General features: G+C 45.3%; 1 protein-coding gene across 2 annotated transcripts; it reads left to right on the top strand.

The window, feature by feature from the left end:
• Nucleotides 1-364: 364 nt before the first annotated feature.
• WNT5A (Wnt family member 5A) lies at nucleotides 365-13,062 on the top strand. Of its 2 annotated transcripts, none has more exons than XM_076346279.1 (5): nucleotides 365-806; nucleotides 4,251-4,384; nucleotides 5,523-5,788; nucleotides 10,612-10,904; nucleotides 12,489-13,062. In XM_076346279.1, the coding sequence occupies exons 1-5, from the start codon at nucleotides 801-803 to the stop codon at nucleotides 12,945-12,947; spliced, it is 1,158 nt and encodes a 385-aa protein (XP_076202394.1). In that variant the 5' UTR covers nucleotides 365-800; the 3' UTR covers nucleotides 12,948-13,062. The 2 variants fall into 2 exon arrangements, with proteins under 2 accessions (XP_076202394.1, XP_076202395.1); XM_076346280.1 differs by lacking the exon at nucleotides 365-806 and adding an exon at nucleotides 3,764-3,818.
• The last annotated feature ends 10,015 nt before the right edge of the window (nucleotides 13,063-23,077 follow it).

The following is a 23,077-nucleotide window of genomic DNA, read 5'->3' as shown; positions in this document are numbered from 1 at the left end:
TTGCAGGATCAGTCGCCCCGTAAGACAGACACACGCATGCACAAGGCCCCCCCTCCCCCTTCCCCGGTTGTGCAGAAACTTCTTTTTCTGTTGGGCTTTTTTTTTTGGCTTTTTCTTCTCTGTAAAATGGAGGGACCCAGCCCCAGGACGGCTCTGCAGCCGCGGACGCTCGGCTCCGCACCGCCCAGCCTTTAAGCAAGTGAAGGGGGCGGGCAGGGGGGAGCCCTGCGCCCGCTCGGCTCCGCTCGTCCCCCTTGTCCGGTCCGCGCCGAGCCGCGGAGGGGGCGCGCCGGCGGCCCGAGCGCTGCCGGGGGCCGGGTGGGAGCGCGGGGAGCCCCGCGGCGGCACCACCTGGGCTGGTGGGACGGATCGTCGCCCGCGGCGCTTTCGCTGCCGCTTGTGAAGATTTTTATTTGCTTCCGCACAATCACGCCCACGGGCGCTGTGTGCGTGTGTTGGGTTGGCTTTTTTTTTTTTGGCTTGCCTTTTTTTTTTTTTTTGCCTCCTTCTTCTTCTGGTGGTGGAAAGCCCTAATTACTGCGATTGCTGATGGACCTTGGAAAGAAGGCTGCACTGGTGCCCCGCTCCGCAGTCGGACACGCTCAGCCTGCGCCGGACAGAGCGACCGCTCGCCCCCGCCAGCTCCGCGGGCCCCCGCGCTCCCCCGGCAGCCGCCGCCGTCCGCTGCTCGGGAGGATACCGCCCGGCTCCCGCGATCCAGGATTTTACTTTCGCCTCGCCCTTTCCCCTCCTGCGCTGCTTGGATTACTTGGCTGCTCTCGCTCGGTGATCCTGCGGCAATGGAGGTGAGTCCGCGCGGGGCGCGGGTGCCTCCGCGCCGCAGGGGGCTGCCGCCGCGGGCGCGCAGGGTGGGCAACACCTTCGCGGGGCGCGGCGCTGCGCGGGCGCGGGTCCCGGCCGCGGGACGGCCCTCTCCTCCCCGGGCTGCCGCCGTGCGCTCCTACCTCTCCGCTCTCACCCACCGCGGAGAGCGCTGCTCCCCGCTCGGAAGAAGCTGCTTTATTTTCTTTTTTCCTTCTCTTTTTAAATTTCCCCCCCGAGAAGAGCCTGCCCGCCGCAGGGACGCTTGCTGGGCTCGCTCTGCCCGCCGCGTCCCGGTGCATCTTTCTGGCAGCGGCTCCTAACACGAGTTTAAAGACATCTTTCCAAACTTCCCAAACTTTCCCGAGGAGGATCGCTATGGAGGAGCTCAACGTCGGCGCTAATGGTGGCCTGTACCTTTAAGGAGAGCTGGCTGGGGGCCAGCGGAGGACCCGGAGTCAGCCCCCCCCCCCCCCTCCTTTTTAATTTTATTCTAAGTTTCTGGAGATTATCACTCTGCATCTGCAGAGGGTCCCGCCTGGGTCAGAGCGGAGGAGCGCGGCTCCTCGGGGTCCCCTTGGCGCTGCGAGGACTCCATGTTGGATAGGCTGTTGGCTTTTTGTTGTTTGTTTGTTTTTAATTGTCAATTGTATGCTAAATCGGTTGCGCTCGGAGGGTCACGGAGAGTTCAGCTGGGCCGAGAAGCGAGGCTTTTCCCCGGCCGGAGCTGGCGCGGAGGGAAGGACGGAGGTGCGCCTTAAACCCCCCTGGAAAACACCCCCCTCCGCCTCTCCGGTAGGAGAGAGCTGGGCTGGGGACCCAGCGAGCGCCTTTCTTCGCAAACGTGAAACCTGGTCTCGCCCGTCCGAAATGGATGTAAAGCCGCAGCGGGGAGCAGGGGGCGGCCGGGGGGTTCCCCGCGGAGCCGCTGCGCCTCCCGCGGAGGCCGCCGCGGTTTACAGCCCCCCGGAGCCGGGGCTCTGGATGCCGCCTTCCCGCAGGTAGCGCTCCCAGAAAACCAGATGCCTTCGCAGGCTTTCCAGACACCCCGTGTAAAACAGGATCAGAGGCGATCCCGCGGCTGCAGGATCTGTAAAAGCCTCCCTTTTCATCTCGGCAAAGAGCGCGGGCTCCGCATGGGGTGCATTAAATACCAAAAACCAATCTCCGCGGCCCTAAAAAGTTGAAAATGGTGCCTCACACTCCTGATAGCCCATGCTGCCGGCGAGTCTTTCTTTTTCTGTTGGCCTTTTTTTGTTTCGTTTTTGATGGCAGCTTGTCAGCTGCTGCCTGCAGAAGGGACGGGCTGGAGGGGCCGGGCCCCCGCCCGCGCCCCCGGGCGCAGGTGCCTCCTCCCGCCTCGCCACGCAGCGCCGTGTCGGGAGGACGAGGAGGGCGAGAACAGCGATGATGAGGAGCGGGAGGTGCCGTCGGAGGGGCAGCGGCCGCCCGTCCCCGTCGCCGCCCGGCGCTGCGGCGGCCCAGGCCGCCCCCTGTTGGGAGCGGGGCGGCACAGCTCCCCGGGGGCCGCCGGGCCGGGGCTCGGGGGCTCCGGGGCTCCGGTCCGATGCAGCGCTGGCTACGGCCAGGCCCAGGGGGGCACCCGGGCCCTTTGAACGGGGCAGAGGGGCTTTGGCCCCACCGTCTGGGCCTTGCAGCGGGGGCACCGCCCCCCTCCCCGCGGTGCGCCGGCCACCGGCTCCCTCCGCGCCCTGCGGGCCCCGGCCGCCCGCCCCGCCGGGGCAGCTCGGCGTGCACCGTGCTGGCTGCTGGGCCGGGCAGCTGCACATCTGTTGGGGTCCCGCTTGGGGACCGGCGTCTCCAACCTCCTCGGGGCTCGGGCAGTTCCATGACACTTCTTTATTATTATTGTTGTTATTATTTTAAGAACTGACAGATGAAAGAAAAAACCCAAGACGTTGGCTTTTGGGTATCGCAGCGAGCTCCTCGCACACCTTGCTTCGCCTCGTCCCTTGCTTGGCGTGCCCTGGGCTTTCGCATCTTTCCCGGGATTGATCCCATCTAAACCGGACGGGCTCTTTCTGCTGCGGGAGACCGGCCCCCAATTCACCCCCCCCCAGCAGTGAGGAACTGGGGGGCTCCCCCCGGGCAGGAGGTATTTAACCCGCAGGAGGCGGCCAGGGGCGAGGGGAGGCTTCTCCCCCGGGGCCGCAGCCCCGGCGCGGTGGCGATGAGCGGCGCGGTGCTCCGCACGCACACGCGTGCGGGGCCCCCACGCTGACTGCAGCTTCCCCGCGTGTGTCCGGGCAGGTTTCGTGTCAGCCCGACTTCCCGCCGCGGCGCTGCGATCGGTCCTCTCCTCCCGACCCTTCGCAAACAGAAATAAACTAGAATTAAGAGCACCTTCAATTCAGCATTAAGGGCTTTTTGAGAATGAATAGGGAGCCCCCAAGTGTCGAAATGTCTTTTTTTTTTTTTTCTTCCTTCCGAGGGGAGGGGAAATAAAAAACCGTGAATGGCACTGGTTAGCAAGTTAAAGAGTCCCGTGTGAGGGCGCAGACGGTGATCGAGGGACCTGTCGCGGGCAGCGTTTGACTTCCAAGACGGCAGCCTGGTTGTTGCAAGGGCCGGGTCGGGACGCGGAGCCGCTCCTTGTGCTGCTGGTACCTCCCCGGGCCGGTACCGACCCCGGCGGGGCCCGGGGGCTGCCGTCGGGGCTGTCACCGCGGCGCCAGCGCGGAGCTCGGGGCTGCCTCGGCGATCGCCGAGAGCGGGCGGCGGCGCAGCACGGAGGCTGCGGCGAGATGGTTTAGGGGGCAGCGGGGAGCGCCTTCGCCGGCCGGCGGGGAAGGGCGGAGGACCGGCCGCGTCGTCCCCGAGCGGGAGCCGCCGGCCCCCCCGCGGCACCGACCCCCTCGTGGCACCGGCCTCCCACCCCTTCCCGCTCGGGCTCGCTTTGCAAACCTGAAGCCGCCTTTAGCCAGCCGGGAGCGTTTCGTGTCCACGATGCTGGCTCCGGAGCGGGGAGCGATGGGGTAATAATGCCCGGCCCGGGGCCCGCGGGTCGCCTGTAGCCCCGGGGCAGCGGGGATGGCCGGGCGGCGTGCGGGGATGGGGTCCCCCGTGCCCGGAGCAGCGGTCCCCGTCCCGTCCCGTCCCGTCCCGCCGCGGGCGGGGTGCGGGGAGCGGCGGGGCCGGGGCAGAGGGACAGGCGGGCGCGGGTCGGTGCTGCGGCCGCCCCGGGAAGGCGGTGTCCGCGGGGGGGTGGGGGTGCGTGGGTGGGTTTTGCCTGGTGGAGCGGGAGCCGCGGCGTGCCTGCGTCTGGCACCAAAGCCTCGGTGGGGAGAAGGGCAGGCGAGTCAGAGTCAAGTTAAAAGGGGCCCGGATACTTCCGTTGTTTAAACTTGAATGCTCGAAAATGGTCTGAGAAGCAATAAACAATCTGATCCTTTTTCTCCCCCCTCTAGAAATCCACTGCAGTATTAATCCAAGGAGGTGCTTTGGGGACAGTTGGCAGTACAATGGCTTCTCAGTACCTCATAGTGGCTCTGGCCGTTTTCTCCTCTTTTACCCAGGTTGTAATAGAAGCCAGCTCGTGGTGGTAAGCATCTTGTATCGACTTGATTTTAAAAGGGGGTGTCAAGATTTGCTTGATTAAATGTCTATTTACTTCTTATGTACTTTGTTTCTGAGGGAGTACCGCATGAACGAGACAGCAGGGGAGGAATGTTTTAGTTTAATACGTTGTGTAGTAAAATGAACGGGTCTCTCAAATAAGTGTAAATGTGCAACATCTCGTGTTGAAAAATTCAGTTTTTAGAATGCTGTAAAGTAGATTCTCTATGGATTTGATCACCCTTAAATTACTAGAATTGCCTCTCCTTTAAAAGAGTCATTTCAACTCCCTTAGATTAGAAATTTTGCATATATGAGAGGGCTGATTTACAAGTAAAAACTTTTATTAAAGTTTCTGCTTGAACTTTTCTGTAACTTAAATGTTTATAAATATATTTTTTTACAAAGAAGAGCATTTAAATTTCTGCTTTGGCAAATTATCTGTTTCTGTATAGTGTACGATGTTGGGAGTTCTTGAAATAGGTGTTTCTCTGCTGTTTCAAGTGACCCATTTTGGATTAATGGCCACTTTTTAATTGAAATGTATCATGTGAAGAGCACTTTAAGAATTAAAAAAACAAAGTTGATTTTGTTTACAGTGAATATACTTGGCTCTGTGTTTTTGTGTGTCGTTCAGAAGAAGCTAGAAGTAGTCTGTAGCAAGTTTCTAACTTCTGGCTTGTTAAAGGTTTCCCTATTTGTTTATGGTAGAACAGATTGAAAAATCCAGACTTAAATCTAAAATGTGTGTTAAAATAAATTGGGGTTTGGGGGGCTTTTTTGGGTTTTGCTTTATTTATTTTTCTGGCCTTGCAGTTGTTTGGAGCTTGTTATTTTTACTACGTCCATTTAAGTTGGTAAAGGACTGCCTAGATGCAAGTCTTCCAAGTCTGCGTCTTTCTTCAGTCCCTAGTGTATGGTGATAACCACATGGATGGGAACTAATAACTTCTGTGCTGTCTTTAAAACAAAAGTTTCATATTTAAATGGGTTTTTTCTCACTTGTTAGCAAAACCAGGAGTTGTATACTCGTGTATAAGATACAGTTCTGTTTGGGATTTATAGAGTTGGGTTTGGTTTTTTTTGAGCCTTCTCTTTATTAATCCAAATCTTTCTTTATGCAGGTCTTTAGGGATGAACCCTATGAACCCCATGAACCCTGTTCAGATGTCAGAGGTATATATAATAGGAGCCCAGCCACTATGTAGCCAGCTAGCAGGGCTTTCCCAAGGACAGAAGAAACTCTGCCAATTGTATCAGGACCATATGCAGTTCATTGGAGAGGGTGCAAAGACGGGCATTAAGGAATGCCAGTATCAGTTCAGACATAGAAGATGGAATTGCAGCACTGTGGACAACAACTCTGTTTTTGGCAGAGTCATGCAGATAGGTAGGAAGCAACATCTTTATGATTAAACTCTTGTCTAAGGATATGTATGGCACATACTGTTCTGCACTTCAAACTCTTGCCAGGTTCTTACTGAGTACTGTATACAATCAAGTGTTTTTAAAAGTTGGCGAAGGAGTTGAATTATTTTTAGCTGGAGGTGATTTCCCACCACTGTCCAGCCATGTGTCTTGGAAAAGTAGGAATATATATTTGCATATGGGAATAGAGGAGAAAGGAAAATGCAGCCCTGAAATTTTCTTTTAGAAAACCTGAGAAAAAATGAAGGCAACCTAAGAGAATTAAAATCATCAGTGTCTTGTAAAGTTAAAGATGTCCATATCTAGTTCCAAAGTTAGTGGCTGCATAATAAATTGCTCTTGGTCTGGAGGTTAACTGAAAATCGCTGCTCTGTCTATTAGTGTTTATAGGCAATTCTTTCTTGCTTATTTCCAGATATGGTAACTTTTTTCTCTTTTTGAGAAAGTTAGATTTATGTTAAAAATAATGTAGCAGGGTAATTTTTATGAAATCAGTTCTGTCAGAGCAATATGTGTGATTGTCCTTGGAACTCGCATTTAATGTAATCACGTCGCTGGTAAGAGAGACAGATTCCTGTTTAACATCTTATCACAATTTGGTGGGCACCCAGCCCTTTTCCTATCAGGTCCTCTTTGAAATGTGCTTCTCTAGTGCTCACGTGCTGCCTGTCCTTCCTGACGTTTAAGGATCTCATCGTATTTTAAAGTCCTTGGCAAAATTTTAACCGGCGTTGCTGAACTGGGTCCATGGTGAAACCTTCCTCTGACTTTCCCAAGTCAGATTGCTGATTCTATGTAAGCAACTGAAAATGCCCATTTTTCTGGGTGAGAGTTGTGATCTTTTTTGTAGCGATCAGTCTACTGACGAACTCAGCAGTGCTTTTTAGTTGGAGATGTAAAGTAAAGCTTTTATGTCAGTGTTTTTCTGTCCTGCTTTAAAAAATAAAGTTTTAAAATCAGACTGAAGCTAGGTTTATCTGTAAATGGGCTAACTCCAATTAAGGTTGGAGGAATACATCAATTCATATTTGGTCTCAATTTTTGTTAAAAGATGTTTTTATTTGGAGATTGTCAGACAAATAGAAAAAAATCTACTGCATAAAAGTACCTAATTGGAACAGCTGATTTTAGATAAACAACCTTCCCTAGGCTTTTTGCAAGCACATCGAGTTTAGTTTTTTGCCATACCTGAGCAAAAGTCTAAAAGCACATGAAACATGAACGAAAACTTTTTCTGTACACCTTTCTGTTCTAATAATCTAACAAACGTCAGAAAAATAATCTGTTTAAAATTTGGGCCTTCATCCTTCAGCCCTTATTTATTACCCAAGCAAGTGAAAATGAGCTCAAGAGGACTACTGGTGTGAAGAAATGTACAGGATTGGGCCTGTGATTTGTGGTGTCTGTCTCCGGAATAGATGTTTCTGCCCTCCCCAAGTATGAGAGATCTATTTAAAGGTGGTTTCTTTCAAGTTAAATAACTTTGCCGCACCCTTCTCCTGAATATGACTGTATTAGCTGATGTCTACATAGCAATTCATCATGTAATTAAGCCACTTATTCTAATTGCAGATGGAAGCAAGGTTAATAGGCATATTCAAGAGTTAAAGAGCCTAAAGAGTGTATTCACTGAGAACAAGAAAGGTGTTGTGGGTAACAGTTGTATTATTTCATGCTGACCTTCGGTAACGACCAGTTGCTGTTCCTCTGAGTGGAAGGAAAAATAGGTACATTTAGAGCCCGATTCAATTTTACTTCAGCCCGCCATACCCTGGATTGTCAGGGCCTGTCAGATACTCCTTACTCTCAGCGACATGCGAAGATGGTAGCCAGGATCTGAATGCGCATAGTTTGGGAGGATTTTGTCATCTGAGCTAATGACTGCGGTGTCGCTGGCTGTGCACAGGAGAGCGCCTAGGCAAAGCACTGACTGACAGCACAGTAATTACCCCAGTGTATAAATGGACAGTCTTTCTTCCAGGATTTATCCTGCAAAGTTAGCTAAAGCTGTACAAATAAACCTAGCATTTGGTTTGGAAACTTGCTCTGTGGCTTATTGAACTGCAAAATTTTAGGGCTTTTGTTCTCTGCTGCTCTCCTTTGCTGCTGGTTCCCGGGTCAGGCCATGGTCCTTGCTGCCTTCACTGCCTTGCGCCATCTCCTGGCTTTGTGGCCGGACCCGGGCTGGCTGTGCTTGGGCTTTGCAAACAGCTAAGTGCTAACATAAAATAAAATAACTGGATCTTCCCCCAACAGCTTGGTGTAGCTGGGGTCCAGTCTATTCATGCCTGCTGCCTGATGTTGAATGCTTTTAAAACACAAGACAAAGAACATTTTGTATCTTATGTTCAGGTAAAAAAAAATTGTTCTGTTCTTGCAGACTTATTCATATCAAGCGTAAAGCTCAGCTCCTTGCTCTGTGGGTGGCTTCCTACAGTGTATGTATATTGAACAGTTCCATTTCTATGTTTTATATATATGGGCGAGAGGGGACTCGAACGTGTTTGGAATGTGTGTTTCCTTGCCATGGCTACAATAGAGAGAAATGCTGGACTGTGGGAAAAGACAGATACGTTTGACAGTGAAGGAAAGCACAGTTGTGCCTAAAGACTTTAAAAAAAAAAAAATTCAGAGTAACTCATCCATGTGGAACCATCACTCTTAATGTGTTCCTGGGGTTGATGACTTGAGACAGTGTTGGCTTGCAACCTGCGGGGGCTTGAAATCTACTTCAGCAGCTGATGCTATTTTATAATTTGCCTAAATGTTCAAGGAGGGAACTTGGGGGGCAACTCTCCTTTCTGTACCCCAGCCTTTCCTTCTCCTTCTCACTGTAAGTAAGTTCTTTAAAATATGATCCAGGATAATAATGAAAACTAGTCAAAAAAAGTCAGCTTTATGAGTTTAAATCCTGCAATAAATGGTGTAGTTAACCATGTGAAAGCATGAGCTAACTAAACATGAAAAAGAATAAAATGGAACGGAAGAGGCGAGTCCTGTGGTCCGAAGCAGACCACGTTTCTTTCCTCTAAATCTAGTGGAAATTTTGCGTAAGGAATTAATCCAAATATGTGTGTTACAGAACAAATGGGAACATTAAAATCTCTATGAGGTTCCCCCTGCTATAGTTTGCAGTAAATGCAAGGCGTAAGTCACCGCATAAAGCCAAATCTTTTTTAACTGAAAAGGCTACTCCTGTAACCCTTTATACCCATAATTCATGTAAGTACTTCCACGAGCAGGTGTCTCTGAGAATAGACCATTGTAAGTAAGGGAACAAAGTGCTTCTCGTCTTCCTTAAATCTGATCTTTCCCAACGTAAGACTTCTGATTTTTCCCATTTAAAACTAGCATCTATTACTAAAATTAATCCAGTGGATGACAGCTGTTATATTAACAAAGCTGCTCTGAGCACGGTGTCATCTTGATGTTAAATATGGACCAGACTGCAAATTATTTATGTTCCAGATTGCTCGAAAGCTCCTATTAGATTTGACCTGTTATGGCAGGTCTTGTACAAAGAGTTTCTGCCTCAAAATGTTGCTGCTAAATACATACGAGATGTCCAAAACGCAGCCTCTTAAAGCCCTAATTTTCGAAAGGCCCATGCTGTTCCCTAAGAAAAACCTTGTAAAATCAAGATTAAAAACTAGCTTGATCTATTGATTGGACTAAAGATTAGGAATAAAACTTAACTGATATAAATCGAAAATAAAAACCCCATATATTTGGTCTGTTCTCAGTCATTCTGGGAATCTTTCTTGGAAAAGACCCAGTGGGATGCTGTCTCTTAAGATGAAAAGCAAACTTCAGCTGGGCTCTCTGGTGCAAGTTTTGTGGGGGTTTTTTTCTTGTTTGTTTGTTTGCTTGAAAGCTTTTCTAGTTGTAGTCAGAACTTGTGGCATCCTTGGAAAAACGATAGGGGAAGTCAGGCTCTAAATAAAGGTGGAATTAGATACCGTCAAGAGGATGGTACGTGGCCATATCTTGCGTTGTGGGTATTGTAACTTTTTCTTCTGAAAGTTTGAAACTTGAGGTTTTCAATTTCCATTTAAGGGCACCAGATGCAGGAGAAAACCTTCAAGGCCGCCTTGTGCCAAGGGTTTTTTCTTCCCTGTAATTTGTAAAGATGATTGTCCATGGATTCACTTGCCATATTCACATGAGCTGGAGTGGTGGATACTAAACAGCACAGGTTGTCGTTGGTTTTAAATAGCCTCCTACAGAAGTGCCTGGCTTACGCGTAGGGTGAAAAGTTGTGTGTTATTCTGCCGCGCATTTCTTTTGATACCAGGAGGCTTTGTAAAACAGTATAACCTTAAATAAATTGGAACAAGCGGGTGAAGTGCATAAATCATGTTTAAGAAGTAGTAATTTAAGAACCAGACTTTTAAAAGTTGTATTTAACATCTCTTTTTTTCTGAAAGACAGGGAGTCTGTTTCCCTTTCCGCCCCTCACACGCAGGCACAGTTACTTCAGCCCCACCGGCATTGTGCTCCGGCCCCGATTCACCTCCTCCCCGCTCCCTTGTCCAGGCTTTCACCAGCATGAATGAGAAGCGACTCCTGTTCTTCACAAACACCTTGTGTGCTCTAATTGGATTGGTTTTGCTTGGTTTTTTTGGAGTGAAGACATTTTGAGGAGCATGGTGCAGGGTTGCCCTACCTTTTAGTAGGCGAATGAATTTTGGTGGCTCCTGGAAAGCCTTTGCCCTCCCAGCTCGTTGCTGGGCAGGGAGCGGTGCACGTGGGCTCTCCCCTAACACCGCTTATCTTTCCGCGCAGGCAGCCGGGAGACGGCGTTCACCTACGCGGTGAGCGCAGCCGGGGTGGTCAACGCCATGAGCCGTGCCTGCCGGGAGGGCGAGCTCTCCTCCTGCGGCTGCAGCCGAGCAGCGCGGCCCAAGGACTTACCCCGGGACTGGCTTTGGGGTGGCTGCGGGGATAACATTGAATACGGATACCGCTTCGCCAAGGAGTTCGTTGACGCCCGGGAGCGCGAGAGAGTTTACCAGAGAGGCTCCTACGAGAGCGCCCGCATCATGATGAACCTGCACAACAACGAGGCCGGGAGAAGAGTAAGTGGCTGTGCAACAGCACGTCCTGCCCCTGTCCGCGTCCCTCATTTTGGGGAAAGAAGTGCCTTGGTGGGGCACAGGGCAGCACTGGGCTGTGACCGGCCACCAAGGCTTGTCTCCGTTTCGATGCACAAAACAAGAAAATAGCAGGGTGGGGTGGGGAGTATACGAATTTGTGTTGCTTCTGGTTGTCTGACAGCCCGATTGCCTTCCCCATGGGGGAGGATTGGGACTGAAGTGTGTTGTGTTTCCCTCCATATTGTTTCGTTAAAAGTGCCAAGCTCACGTGGCTTTTCTGTAGAACAGAATTTTATTAGTTTGTATTTCCAACCAGGACGGTGTGTGTTGGAGGGAGGAGGGACATGCTGGGCTTCCCAGGCTGGAATCGTGCCGCAGGATTGTTCTGACTCTTTTTTTTTTCCTCTGCTTTAAGAGGATGTGAAAAGCTCCTCCATATTATTAGAAAACATGGTCTTCTGTGGTTAAACATGTCTTTATGGTTTCTTTAATCTTGAAAATGCCTTAAATGAATGGGTGTAAACTTTTCTTTTTTTAATAGTCTGAATATGAAGAGCCAAAATCATTATTTTCCTAGAGCTTGAAGTGCCAGAAATTGTCGGCTGGAGACTTTACACTTGTGTTCTAAGGTGAAGGAGGATGAAAGATAATTGAAAATTAATAGTATTTAAATGTGAGAGGAGGGTGTCTGAAAGCAATGGACAGGCCAATTTACTATTAGCAAGAAGAAAAATTACACTTTCACAGTTGCTTACGGAGACTCGAGCAGTTTTTTCCTTCCTCAGCCTCATCTCTGCAGTGCCATTTGGCAGTGTTAAGATTCTCTGTAACTGCTGGGTGGAAGTTGTCTACAGTATCATCTAATGTGTCAGACCCCAGGATTTTTGGGGCAGTGTCAACACTGACTCTTATTTCTATTTGTACAGGGCAAATGACTGATATTTCCCTGCCAAAGCTTTGTAAAGAGGATATTGCTATGTAGCTCTGTCTCCCACCCATAGGTGTTTGGGGGTTTCTTCTTGGATGAAGTCTTTCTCGCAGAGCAATATTTGGGATAGGAGGAGGGTGCCGAGCCAAGAGTAGACAATCAGCTGCAGCGGAGCCAGAAGCAAGAGGAATCTTAACTCTTTCCCTAATTGCAGCCTCAAGCAGAGATCAATAGAGAGAGTAACTCAGATAGAAAATAAAGGGATGTTTTACATTTCTCAATGAAACAGCAAAATCCTTTGCTGGCGTGAGAGTGAATTCCTAAAATTTGAATGCAGCCTGACTGATGCTGCTGTCTGGGCTGTGTGTGTGCTGTTGCGGCTGTCTCTGCAGTGGGGAGAGGCTGGTGAGAGCGCTCTCCTTCTCCTCCTGGCTAACGGGGGTGCTGGGGGTGCGCGTGTGTCTGCTCGCTCGCTCTTCCTTACCAGCATATTGCAGGAGGGAAGAGGATGCTAAGGCCAGTATTGTGGAGGGGCAAGTGGGAATGCAACAGAGGGCAGGAACTGAGGGGAAAAAATGCTTTCACAGCCACGCTAATCTTTCATCATCCTTTTTGCTTTCTCTCCCTGGCTTCTCCAGACTGTGTACAACCTGGCTGACGTGGCCTGTAAGTGCCATGGTGTCTCTGGATCCTGTAGCCTGAAGACCTGTTGGCTGCAGCTTGCCGATTTCCGCAAGGTAGGCGATGCCCTGAAGGAGAAATATGATAGCGCTGCTGCCATGAAACTCAACAGCCGGGGCAAGCTGGTGCAAGTGAACAGCCGCTTCAATGCACCCACCATCCACGACCTGGTCTACATCGATCCCAGCCCTGACTACTGTGTGCGCAATGAGAGCACCGGGTCCCTGGGCACCCAGGGCCGCCTTTGCAATAAGACCTCGGAGGGCATGGACGGCTGCGAACTCATGTGCTGTGGCCGGGGGTACGACCAGTTCAAGACAGTGCAGCGAGAGCGCTGCCACTGCAAGTTCCACTGGTGCTGCTACGTGAAATGCAAGTTGTGCACAGAGATCGTGGACCAATTTGTGTGCAAATAGGGGACGGACGAGGTGGGAGGAACTGCAGCCACCTGCCAGCAAGGGATGCAGGCCGCTCTCCCCTTCCACAGGACTATCTCCACTTTATTTATAGAGTCCAACGAGTTGTCGTCTTCTAAAAAAAAAAAAAAGGGGGGGGGGGGGCAGGGGAAGGAAAAAGGAAAAAAAAAAAAAAAGAAAAATATAAAGGTTGCAAAGAGAAGTGCCTGGAAACCCTCTCTGCGTCCATCCCAGAACTGTGTGCGGCTCATATTTTTGGCAATAATGGGGGAGAACCTGAGAATATTTATTTTACAAAGTAAAAAATTTGACTTTTCTTAAAAACAATAGAGTAGTTTGAGGGGAAAATCCAACATATCCTAATTTAGTCCCATGGGACATAATACATGTGCAGTAGGCAGAGCAACCATGTAATGTGCTTGGAATGTTAGAACAATCCTTATGGATGTGAGGAACACACAGACCTGTCCATGACTTTTAGTTTCAGACACCAGAAGTTATCAGAATAGGGTATATAAAGCTGTTTGGTACATTTAGGGCTTTGTAAATAAGGGGTGGTATATTCATCACGAAGTGCGGTGTCAGTTGCATATCTGAATGTGCCCACTTAAGTACGCAATGTCATCGGAGGGTAAAGAGCAAAGGACCATAAAGGCTTCAACTGCGCTATTCCTGGGTCACCGTGTCTGGTTCCAGAACCTAACAAGACCAAAAAAAAAAGAAAAAACTCTGCCTTGACGAATAATAAAGATATTCTTCAAGGCAGAATTTGGCCTTATTAGCTAATTGTGACGTTTGAGTGTCTCATCTTACAGAGCAGTACTTCACTACTGCCGAGTATGGAGAGCAGCCGAGGTGCAGGCTGCGTGGAGCACTCTAGCTGGGCGGAGGGGAGCTGCATGCTTGCAAACAGTTTCGGTCTCTCAGCCTGGAAAGCCCACAGAAAATAGAATTCCCCAAATTTGAAAATGCCTTAAAAATAGTGTAATAGCTGGCTGTCTTTTGAAACGGAGCTTGACAAATAACTCCTCTAATTTTGTGAGAAAATAAATCATTAGATATCCACTCTTGGAATGATTGATTTTTATTTTTTTGCAGATTTTGGGAACGCTTTCACTCAAGAAGACAATAGTTTCATATTTTAATAACGTTAACTGGCTATTATAGTTCAAGGAAATGTTGCAGCAATACCAAATTTATCATCCTATGTCTTTAATACACATGCTTTAGATAATATATTGCAGATATACACTACCACTGTTCAGACTATACTTGAGCAGTTACATATATGTGGGAGAACTGTGGTCTGCTGGTGTCTGATATTTCAAAGCTTTTTGTACATATATATTTTAATGATTTAAGAAATAATAAAACTTCTAAATTACAGGGGCAGTTCATCCCCCATTTTCTTTTTCAGATCTCTTCAGGTTTTTAGATTGATTCTAACCTTTTGGTGTTTTTTATTTTTTTTATTATTTTTTAAAAGCTTTTATAATTCAAAAGTTTTAAGGATAATCACAAAGAAGTAAGCCTCTTCCCTGTTTTAGGACTTTCTTGGGCAGTTGTTAGAGGCAGCACCCTGCACTTGAATTGATACCGGTCTGGAGGTCACTTCTATTCCACTCTCATGTTCAGGGCATTATTGATTATTGCTGAAAGGAGACACCTTCCAACTCTAAAATGTGCTGCGTTTGGCCCTTGCTTTTCACTTTTTGAAATGGAAATTGTTATTTGTTGAACAATATGCGTTCCCCCCAATGCTGTGTAGTTGCCCAGGATTTCATCATTGGTTCAGATGCCTCTTTCCAATTCAGTCCCGTCCAACAAGTTAAAGAAAATGGTTTTGCAAATACTAAGTGAGGAAAATCTTTCACTTCAGCCTAGTTGTACTAAAGCCTTAACTTTTCACGAGCCTTTAAGCTGTATCATTAAGTTCATCTTGATCATTTATCATCTTCTTAAATGGCGCTTTATTGCTCTTAATTTATTGTACAAGGACATATTTACCCCTCATCTTCAGATGTTTGCAAAGAGTATCTTTAAAGTAAGATAAATAAATAAAGCACTAACTCATTGAATATGTCACTTTGGTTTTTATTGTACAAAAACCATGATCTTTTTTTCATTTGCTGAATCACCTCCTGTTTCTTTTTAGTGACTTTTGTCTGAGCAGAACCGAATCTCATGATCCTAGCTATTAAAACACTATTTAATGTAAAATATTTTACTTGTCATTCAGATATGTAAATCTTCTATGCCCTTTCCTCTGTTCTGTACATTTAATGTACATATTTCTGTCTTGTGTGATTTGTATATTTCACTGGTTTTAAAAAAAAAAAAAAAGAAAGGATTATGCCATAATGGAAGATAGACTATAAAAATAAAACTTTGGTTGTATATTGGGAAGTGGTTTTAATTATCTTTCAGAGGAGGGTTTGTTAAAACAATGCGCAGAGTTGATTTTTAAATTTACTACGTGGTAAAACAGGGAAGTGATTGTTCGCCAAACATACAAAGTACATCTTGAAGTTTTATTTCTATATTAAGAAGGCATACAGATGTAACTACTTCTTAAATAGAAGGAGAAAAAACCAAAACCCCATCTCAAATCCCTGCGACTGTGAACTAGAAAGCGTTTGAGAGATGGGTAAGTACTTAATTGGCGATGGATAGGGACCTGGGTTAATGTTATTTGTGTGCATATGGCTTCCACGGCTGCTCGTAGTGCTTCTGGGACAGTGGGGCCTGATCCTGTGAACAGCTTACTCCAGTAATGCCAGTGATGGCAGCAGAATCCTCGTGTGAGCGAAGGTTTCCAACGCAACTGAGTTTTTGGGACTGGGTTTTGTGCAGTTTGGGTTTCGTGTGCGGTTGCCGGAGATGTGGCTCCCCCACCCATCAGTCTGACTGCACTTGGGCTGAAAGGTGAAAGCTCACCCGTTTTCCCTTAGACTTCTTGCCCAGAAATTGAGCGTGTATGGAGGGAAGAATCCTTAAAAAAAAAAAAAAAGACAAAGTACAATGAAGTGTTAGCAGTAAGGAAGTAAAGTAGAAAATGAAAATTAATGTAAAAACCAAGCCTTGTGTTTTGAGACTGGCTTTACTTTGAACTGATTTCCTGAGTAAGTCACAATTTTTTTCTGCTATAGAGAGCTTGATGAATTAGCGGCCTTTCTCTACCTCTCTTCTGCTTCTTTTCTTTTTCTTTTTTTTTTTTTGCCCAAGGATAACCTTCTAACATATCGAAACTCCTTCTGGCTGCCAAGAATATATTATCCCACAAACCAGTAGACCAACATCGTGTGTTTAAAATAGCGATTCTGGGCAAATGCAACGTTCTGTGGTCCTATTACTGACATCTGGTTCAGTTTTCCTTCACTTGTATATTGACCAGTATTCTTTATTGCAAAAACACAGCCCCTATTTAGGAAAGTCAGCATTTTTTTGGACTGGATTGCATTCAAGCTCTTCCCAATAACAGAAATGTTACCAAAAAATTTCTTTATTGGCAGCAGTAAATATCTGTATTCAAAATAGTCATTATGGGCTCAGATACAAGAGAATTGTTTTTAATTTGTAGCAAAGTTTATCTGTTTAATTTTGTTAAAAATGCTGTTATCCCCTGGTTCAGAATCTTGTATTTTTAGTAATCTCTTCAAATCTTTGTGTTCTGTTACGGCTTTGCCAATACCGATTTTCACCCTGTTTCTGCAAAATACTGAAGCCCCAGGTGTTAGCAGGAAGCGTACCAGGAACAGGGAAGAAACCTGAGGAAGTGAATGGCAGCTTCGAGTCAGGCACTGCATGCAGAAAGCAAGCTAAAATCCTTTCTTTCTTAAAAATGTGTTCGACAGAATGATCTTACAAAGATGAGACAAAACTTGTAGAAATTGTTACTGAAGCTGACAGAAAGCCTGCTTTCCTTTGGGTAAGGATTCTTGAGAAATAGTATCTAAACTGTTAGCATATTCATTGTAAAAGGGTGGTTTTGCTGAATCAGGAAAGACATCTAGTTTTTTCTTCTGGGCTATATACTAGAGGAAACTATGAAAAGAAAGGGGAAAAATAAAGCTCTCAAAAATATAGATAAATATATTCATGTATAGCTTCTGTATGTACTTGTTGAATGTAGTAGTCTTAAAATTGCTTATCTATTATTGAAGTCAGTTTGGAAGGCAGGCCAGATCTGCTCTTTCGCTCCTCAAACTGTATTTAAAATCCTCAACGGGGGGGGGGGGGGGAGAAAAAAAAAAGAACTTTCTTCCCTACTACAGGCTCTGGTATGTCTGTTTATGTTGCAGCAGGATAAATGAACCATGTAGGAGCGCAGTGAGGGGGTTGTACATGAGATTTTGTTTTTTTAAAAGGTGTGATTAAAAAACCCCAATCTGTCTCATGCTCTGCTCTTATATGAGGTTGCGTGTGTGTATTTGTGTATACTCTGCTGGTATTTTCCAATTGTGTTGGCCAAATTCTGCTTTTAGTTATGGTTAGGCATCTCTCCTGACTTTGGTGGTGTCATATGAGCCTGACATTTTTCGACCAGACGTGAAGGCCCCCCTGCTCAAAGAGAATGCATATGAAATATATCAGCCTTTCTTCTGCTGGCTGGTTATTTAAACATGGGTAACTGAATTATTGTGAAACAAATTCTGGGACTGCAGCTGCAAAAGCAGTAATACAGTATATTCGTAGTGATGTTTCTACGCCATACCTCCTAATTTCCCAGTTGATTTCCAGTGCAGACAGAAAGTCTAGAATGCATGTGGTATGTTCCTCGTCATATATTTTATAAATGTAAAATAATGATTTGTCAATTACTGTTTCTATTACAGAGATAAAATTAGATATTTTGGGCTCTCATGATTTCTTGAGGACCTCTTACCTTTGGCTGTATTGAAGGTTGCTGGCTAGGAGTGTCCATGAGCGGTGTGATGTGAAGTTGCTTTTGGTAACGTCTCTGAAACCCGGGCTGTGCAGTGTGAATATTGGTACGCTGTATGCTTTTATAGCCAATGTTGGTTTATGTTGTGTTGTCTTTCCCAGCAGTCCTGCTTTCTCAAATGGTAATTGAACAGCAGCAGTCAAAATACTCAGCTGACGGAGAACCCCTGGACACTCCATGGGCAGTTATTCAAACACTTTCTGAACCGGTTTGACCCATTGCTGATTTATTCCAGATCCATTGTGAGGAATTTAAAAAATGCAAACTGTAGTGTAGAGTTCATAGCGTGGCTCGCAGTTCTTTTTGGTTTTGTTTTGTTTTTATAAAGCAGCCCATTCCAAAATTCCATTTTTTTAAATAATGTGTTGTTTTTCATGAAGAGAAACGCATCTTTACCCAGCTTTTCTCAAGTATGGGCTGGCATTTACTTTCCATGACTATTGATTTCAGAAGAGCTAATGCTTGGTATGCAAATAGTTTTAGGACTTCGCAGGTATCTCTTTGCTTTGTAACTTGGCGACCTTGGAGGAGTGAAGAGTTATCCCTGAGCAAACTTGAACTGGCCATTACTTGGGGCAGGGAGATTGAGGTCATTAATGCTGTAAAATACCGTGCAGCTGTATTTTTGTGCTTTCCTTTGGGTGATAGGATTCACAGCATGAAAAAGAAAGTTGTTACTCAGCAAGACATGAACTAGTAAATATCTGAAGAAAATGGGGAAAAGACCAAGTTATGGTGGGCAAATACATTGACTTTGTTAGCAGTCTTCATTGGTGTCGATTGACATTCATATAAAATCAAAGATCTTTGTATTTCTGCATTTATGCTTTCTGGACAAAAGTATTCCCTTGATGATACTTTCATCTTACACAGTACATTTGTGGGTAAAAAGCCTGTAAGTAAATCAAGTTTGAGGACTTAATGAATTAGAAGTAAAACCATAAGCAAAGAATCAGCTCCAAAAAAACACTATAAAGAAAATGAACAGTGCAAGATGTGTCAAACATATACTTTTTTTAAGAGTTAGCATTGCTATAGTTCTCAAGCAGGCAAATGGTTACTTCTGTCAAAGACAGTATGTCCATTTTAAGCCACAGTGTCGTTTGATTTATATATGTACAACTTGGCAAATGCCAATCATAGTAGTCTGGGAGCAATTCCTTGGAAGTTATATGCATTATAGGGAATGCTTGGTAGTTATGACCTCTGGCAATTCTCAGTATGCATGATGACATGCTTGTACCTGAAAATAGGTGATAAGATTTTTTTTAAACTTTGTAAAAGTATAATGATTTGCATTGCGTTATATAGAATAATTTAGTTTTTTGCTACAGCCTTCTAATATATGTGGGAATCTGAATAGCTGATAAAAATTATGGGAGGGGGTGCAACACCTGGGCATAAGCAGCAGCTGTACACAGCAGCCTAGGGAATGGGAGGTGGAAGTTTCTTCATCCTGATGTTGTCTCCTGTAACAAGGCAGTATGTATAGATCCTGTGTAACAGACGCTTTGGAAAAGAATGACAGGAGGACTTCATGAATGGAGGACATAACTCATTCATAGGAAGTACAAGGTCTGATGTACTAGCGTTGCCTTTGCCATGTCATGTGCATGCAGTATATATTTCTATACGAACATGTCAAATTCTAAGATCTTTACTCAAATGTAAGGTCTTTATTATAGCAGATTAAAAGCAGAATAAGCTCTAATGGAGCCAGACGTCATAGGAACTGAGTATGTCCTTCTTACATTCTATTGGATTTTGTTGTTACCTTGTTAAGATTCAAACCGTGTCTGCAGGATTTGGCTGGCTGAAATGATAGATTAGTCATTGTGGAGGATTTTATGGATAATACATCACACATTTCTTTTGGAAGGGATGATACATGCCTTTTCTGGAGGGCATTTTTATCATAGAATCTGCTTTAATTTGTAATGTAGTTTCTGATCCTCTCTGTGGTTAGAGAATACGTGGAAACATCTATGCCTTGTGTAGACTCTGTCAACTCTCATGTCTTATTGTCCTCCTTGGTGGTGTATACTTTGAATATTTTAAATTACTATGGCTAAGTTACTATTTTAAAGCCTGATTCTTGAAAGTAGAGATCTTGTAAGACCCCTGGCTTGTGAACCTTACTGTAGGAGATCTATTGCCAAGTTTAGTGGAACAACTTAGCATAAATAAGAGTGGCAGAATTTAAACATTTGTGTGAGGAGCCAGCTTGACTCTACATTTAAAAAAATCTAGGCGAGCAAGATTAGGAAAAGATGTGTTTTCTTCGCCTTATTCTCATGAAGAACTGAAGACATCTATCCTCCATGTCTAGGTGAACTTGTGGAAGGAATAAAAGATCAGTGTCAAATGGTAGCCAACTCTTTCCCTCTATGTCATGATCCTAATGTACTTTTATTATACTTTGAGATCCTAAGGCTATGTTGATCTGCTACATGATTATATAATGCTCTAGGACACCTGTGTAAATAGCAAACAGAGAGGCTTTTTATAGATACTAGATCTTAGATAAGTGGCTCTAAGAAGTAATGTAGGATCCCAGCTGTAAACCCCTGCTATACATACCATGTATTTTTGGTCATTTGTTTATTATGGGAAGTACAGAAGCTGTTCCTCGTAACATAATTTTTGTAAGGCTTGCGTGTGTAAGTATTAAATTTGCAAATATTAAATGGAGAAGCATTAGAGAAACCACTAAATGAATAGCTTCACATTCCTCATTCCTGATTCTGAAGCCGATTTCCTTAAATGTTGCTCTGCTAACATTCAAATCTGTGTGTTGTTCAAGCCTCAGAGAGGAACTATGCAATCCCTCAGCCCTGGCCCTCTCTGGGTGTAGATCTCAACCAGCGATCTTTAATGGTAACAGATGTTTGCTGGAATCCTCCTCAGGGCGCTGATGTTCTGGGTCAGGAGTTTGTGGTGTTAATCAAAGCACCCTGTCCGTCAGTGCCCGCTGAGGATCTGGCCCTCTGCAAGGACCATGTTTTTCAGGGAGGTGATTCTGGTGTAGGATTCCCTGGGGATAAAATCAGTAGGAACTCTCCCATCTCAGCTCCATCCTGCAGTAGGAATGTCCTGGTACAATTAACTTGTCTTGCATTAATGAGAACAGACTAGAATCTGGAGGGGGTGTCTTTTTTTTTTTTTCTTGTCTTTTTTTTTTTTTTTTTTTTTGTTCACAAATCAGCTAACTTGTGAGACGCAAACTTGTTCCAGTGGTCCTTGGTAGATACACTTCTGGGCTGCTGAAGCATTACAGTCCTCAGATTCCTGAAAAAATGTCCCTGAAATCTATAGGAAAGTGTATTGAATAGTTCCCCCTCTCTGCTTCACTGGGATGGTAAGGAACTACAGCGGTGAGTGACCTGTTGTTTACCAGTATTTATAGAGGAAGGTTGTTTTACGTTATTGCTTTTTAAGTACTTAATAGGGCACCTATTAAGAATGAATCATGTTTTTTCTTCTGAAAATAGGGTGAGGAAAATTGAGGCGAGAATACAAAAATGTGGATGTGGCAATACTGGCATGATACTGTTCCTGTTTGTACAGTGTTAGCAGATGATTCTGCAACCACGTAGCTGTAATTAATAGTCTGTGTGTGGCTTGCAGCCGACTGACCCATGACTTCCCATGGAGTCAAGGTTTCCTTATCCAGCCATTTCTTGCAATACAGTGAAGAATAAATGAGTCACGTGGGACACTTTAGTCGAGCACCTCAATTAGCAAGAAAGTGCAGGGTAAATTCAGTGGCATTGATGAAACTTCTGTTATAAAGAAGCTGTGTACAAAGAAGTAATTTAGGTTCCAGATGCTTTGAATTTCTGTGCGCATTTCTTAAACTTAAATGATCCATAAGTAAACTAGTTATTCATGATCTCATTATTACCCAAACTGAAATTTATTCAATGGTGATGATATGCCTTTTATTTTGTAGGGGCGAATGGGCAATAATATCAAACGTGCTTAGTTAGGACACAAAAACATATTACGCAGCGTGGCTTATAGGACTTGAAGTGCCAGACCCATCAATGTATTAGAATAAGTAACAATATGCCACAATTAATTAATCCAAGAAGATTTTTTAGTGATTGTTAATTTTTTCCCCAGTACTCAGACCGATTTGTCATGTTGGTGTTTATTAATTTAACATTTGATCTGAAAAAAATTCCCCAAACTTCAAAGTTCAGCCTGTTCTTTAAGAGCAATCCAAAAATATGTTTCTTCAGGCCCCAGGCATTTCTGAAGTAGCTGAAGTTAAACAAAAACCATTTCTCTCAAACTCTGCAAATGTTCTAAAAGCTTTAAAGTGGCTCCTCACAGGGAGCCGGAGCAGAAAGGGAACCCCTGGGTTATTTTTGTTGCTGTGCAGTGGCACATGGTTTCCTAGAGGAAAGCTCCAGAATTATCGCTTTTCTGTGTGTTTGTGTATGTTTTTCCTTCCTCTTTTCACCTCTGTCACTGAGCTCCTCTCTACCCCTGTGCCTGGATCCCCTGTTGAGAGAGTCTGGAGAAGGTAGGGGTTAGATCATCCTTCCAGCAAGGATAAACTGAATTCATGTCTGAATGAGAAGATGACTCACGTCAGATGTGATTTTTTCCTAAGCTCCGTGTTGGAAGGGATGAAGAAGGACTTTCTTTTCTTGAGGAACTGCACCATCACGCTGGGGTCTGAGCAAAGTATTTCCTTGGTGTGTTTCACTTTCATAAACGATGTTTTTGCTCTGCAGTAAAACAGCATTGGTAAACCAGTCTGTATTTTGCTGGTTCCTTTTGCTGTTATAACGGCATCCCTGAGGTTACGAGCGCTGTTGAGGACTCTTCACTGGAGTAATTTTGGTGTGGTCTTAATTCATTTTCCCAAGCAAAGACTGGTATTCGCATAAGATGACAACATGGCTAATCCGCCTTAAGTGCAGGCTCTGAACATATAGAGGCATTTCTAAGGGAATTGCTTCGTTACTCTGAGAATGCCCAACCCAAACTAGGAATTCTGCATTCAGTTTGGTTAATATTTGTGTTTGTTTAAAGGTTTTCCATTTACAGTTCACTTCTGAAAATTTCTGCCCAGTGCGTCCTGCCTTGTGAGAAGCCCTTTCAGCTCACGGCACTGTTAAAGTGGACTAGAGCACTTTTCAGGACTTGGTCGTCATGTAATGCGTCTTGCAGT

The sequence above is a fragment of the Aptenodytes patagonicus genome, chromosome 8, assembly GCF_965638725.1.
Source record: "Aptenodytes patagonicus chromosome 8, bAptPat1.pri.cur, whole genome shotgun sequence".
NCBI lineage: Eukaryota > Metazoa > Chordata > Aves > Sphenisciformes > Spheniscidae > Aptenodytes > Aptenodytes patagonicus.
The sequence above is the reverse complement of the archived record's forward strand: the minus strand, read 5'-3'. Positions and strand labels throughout refer to the sequence as shown.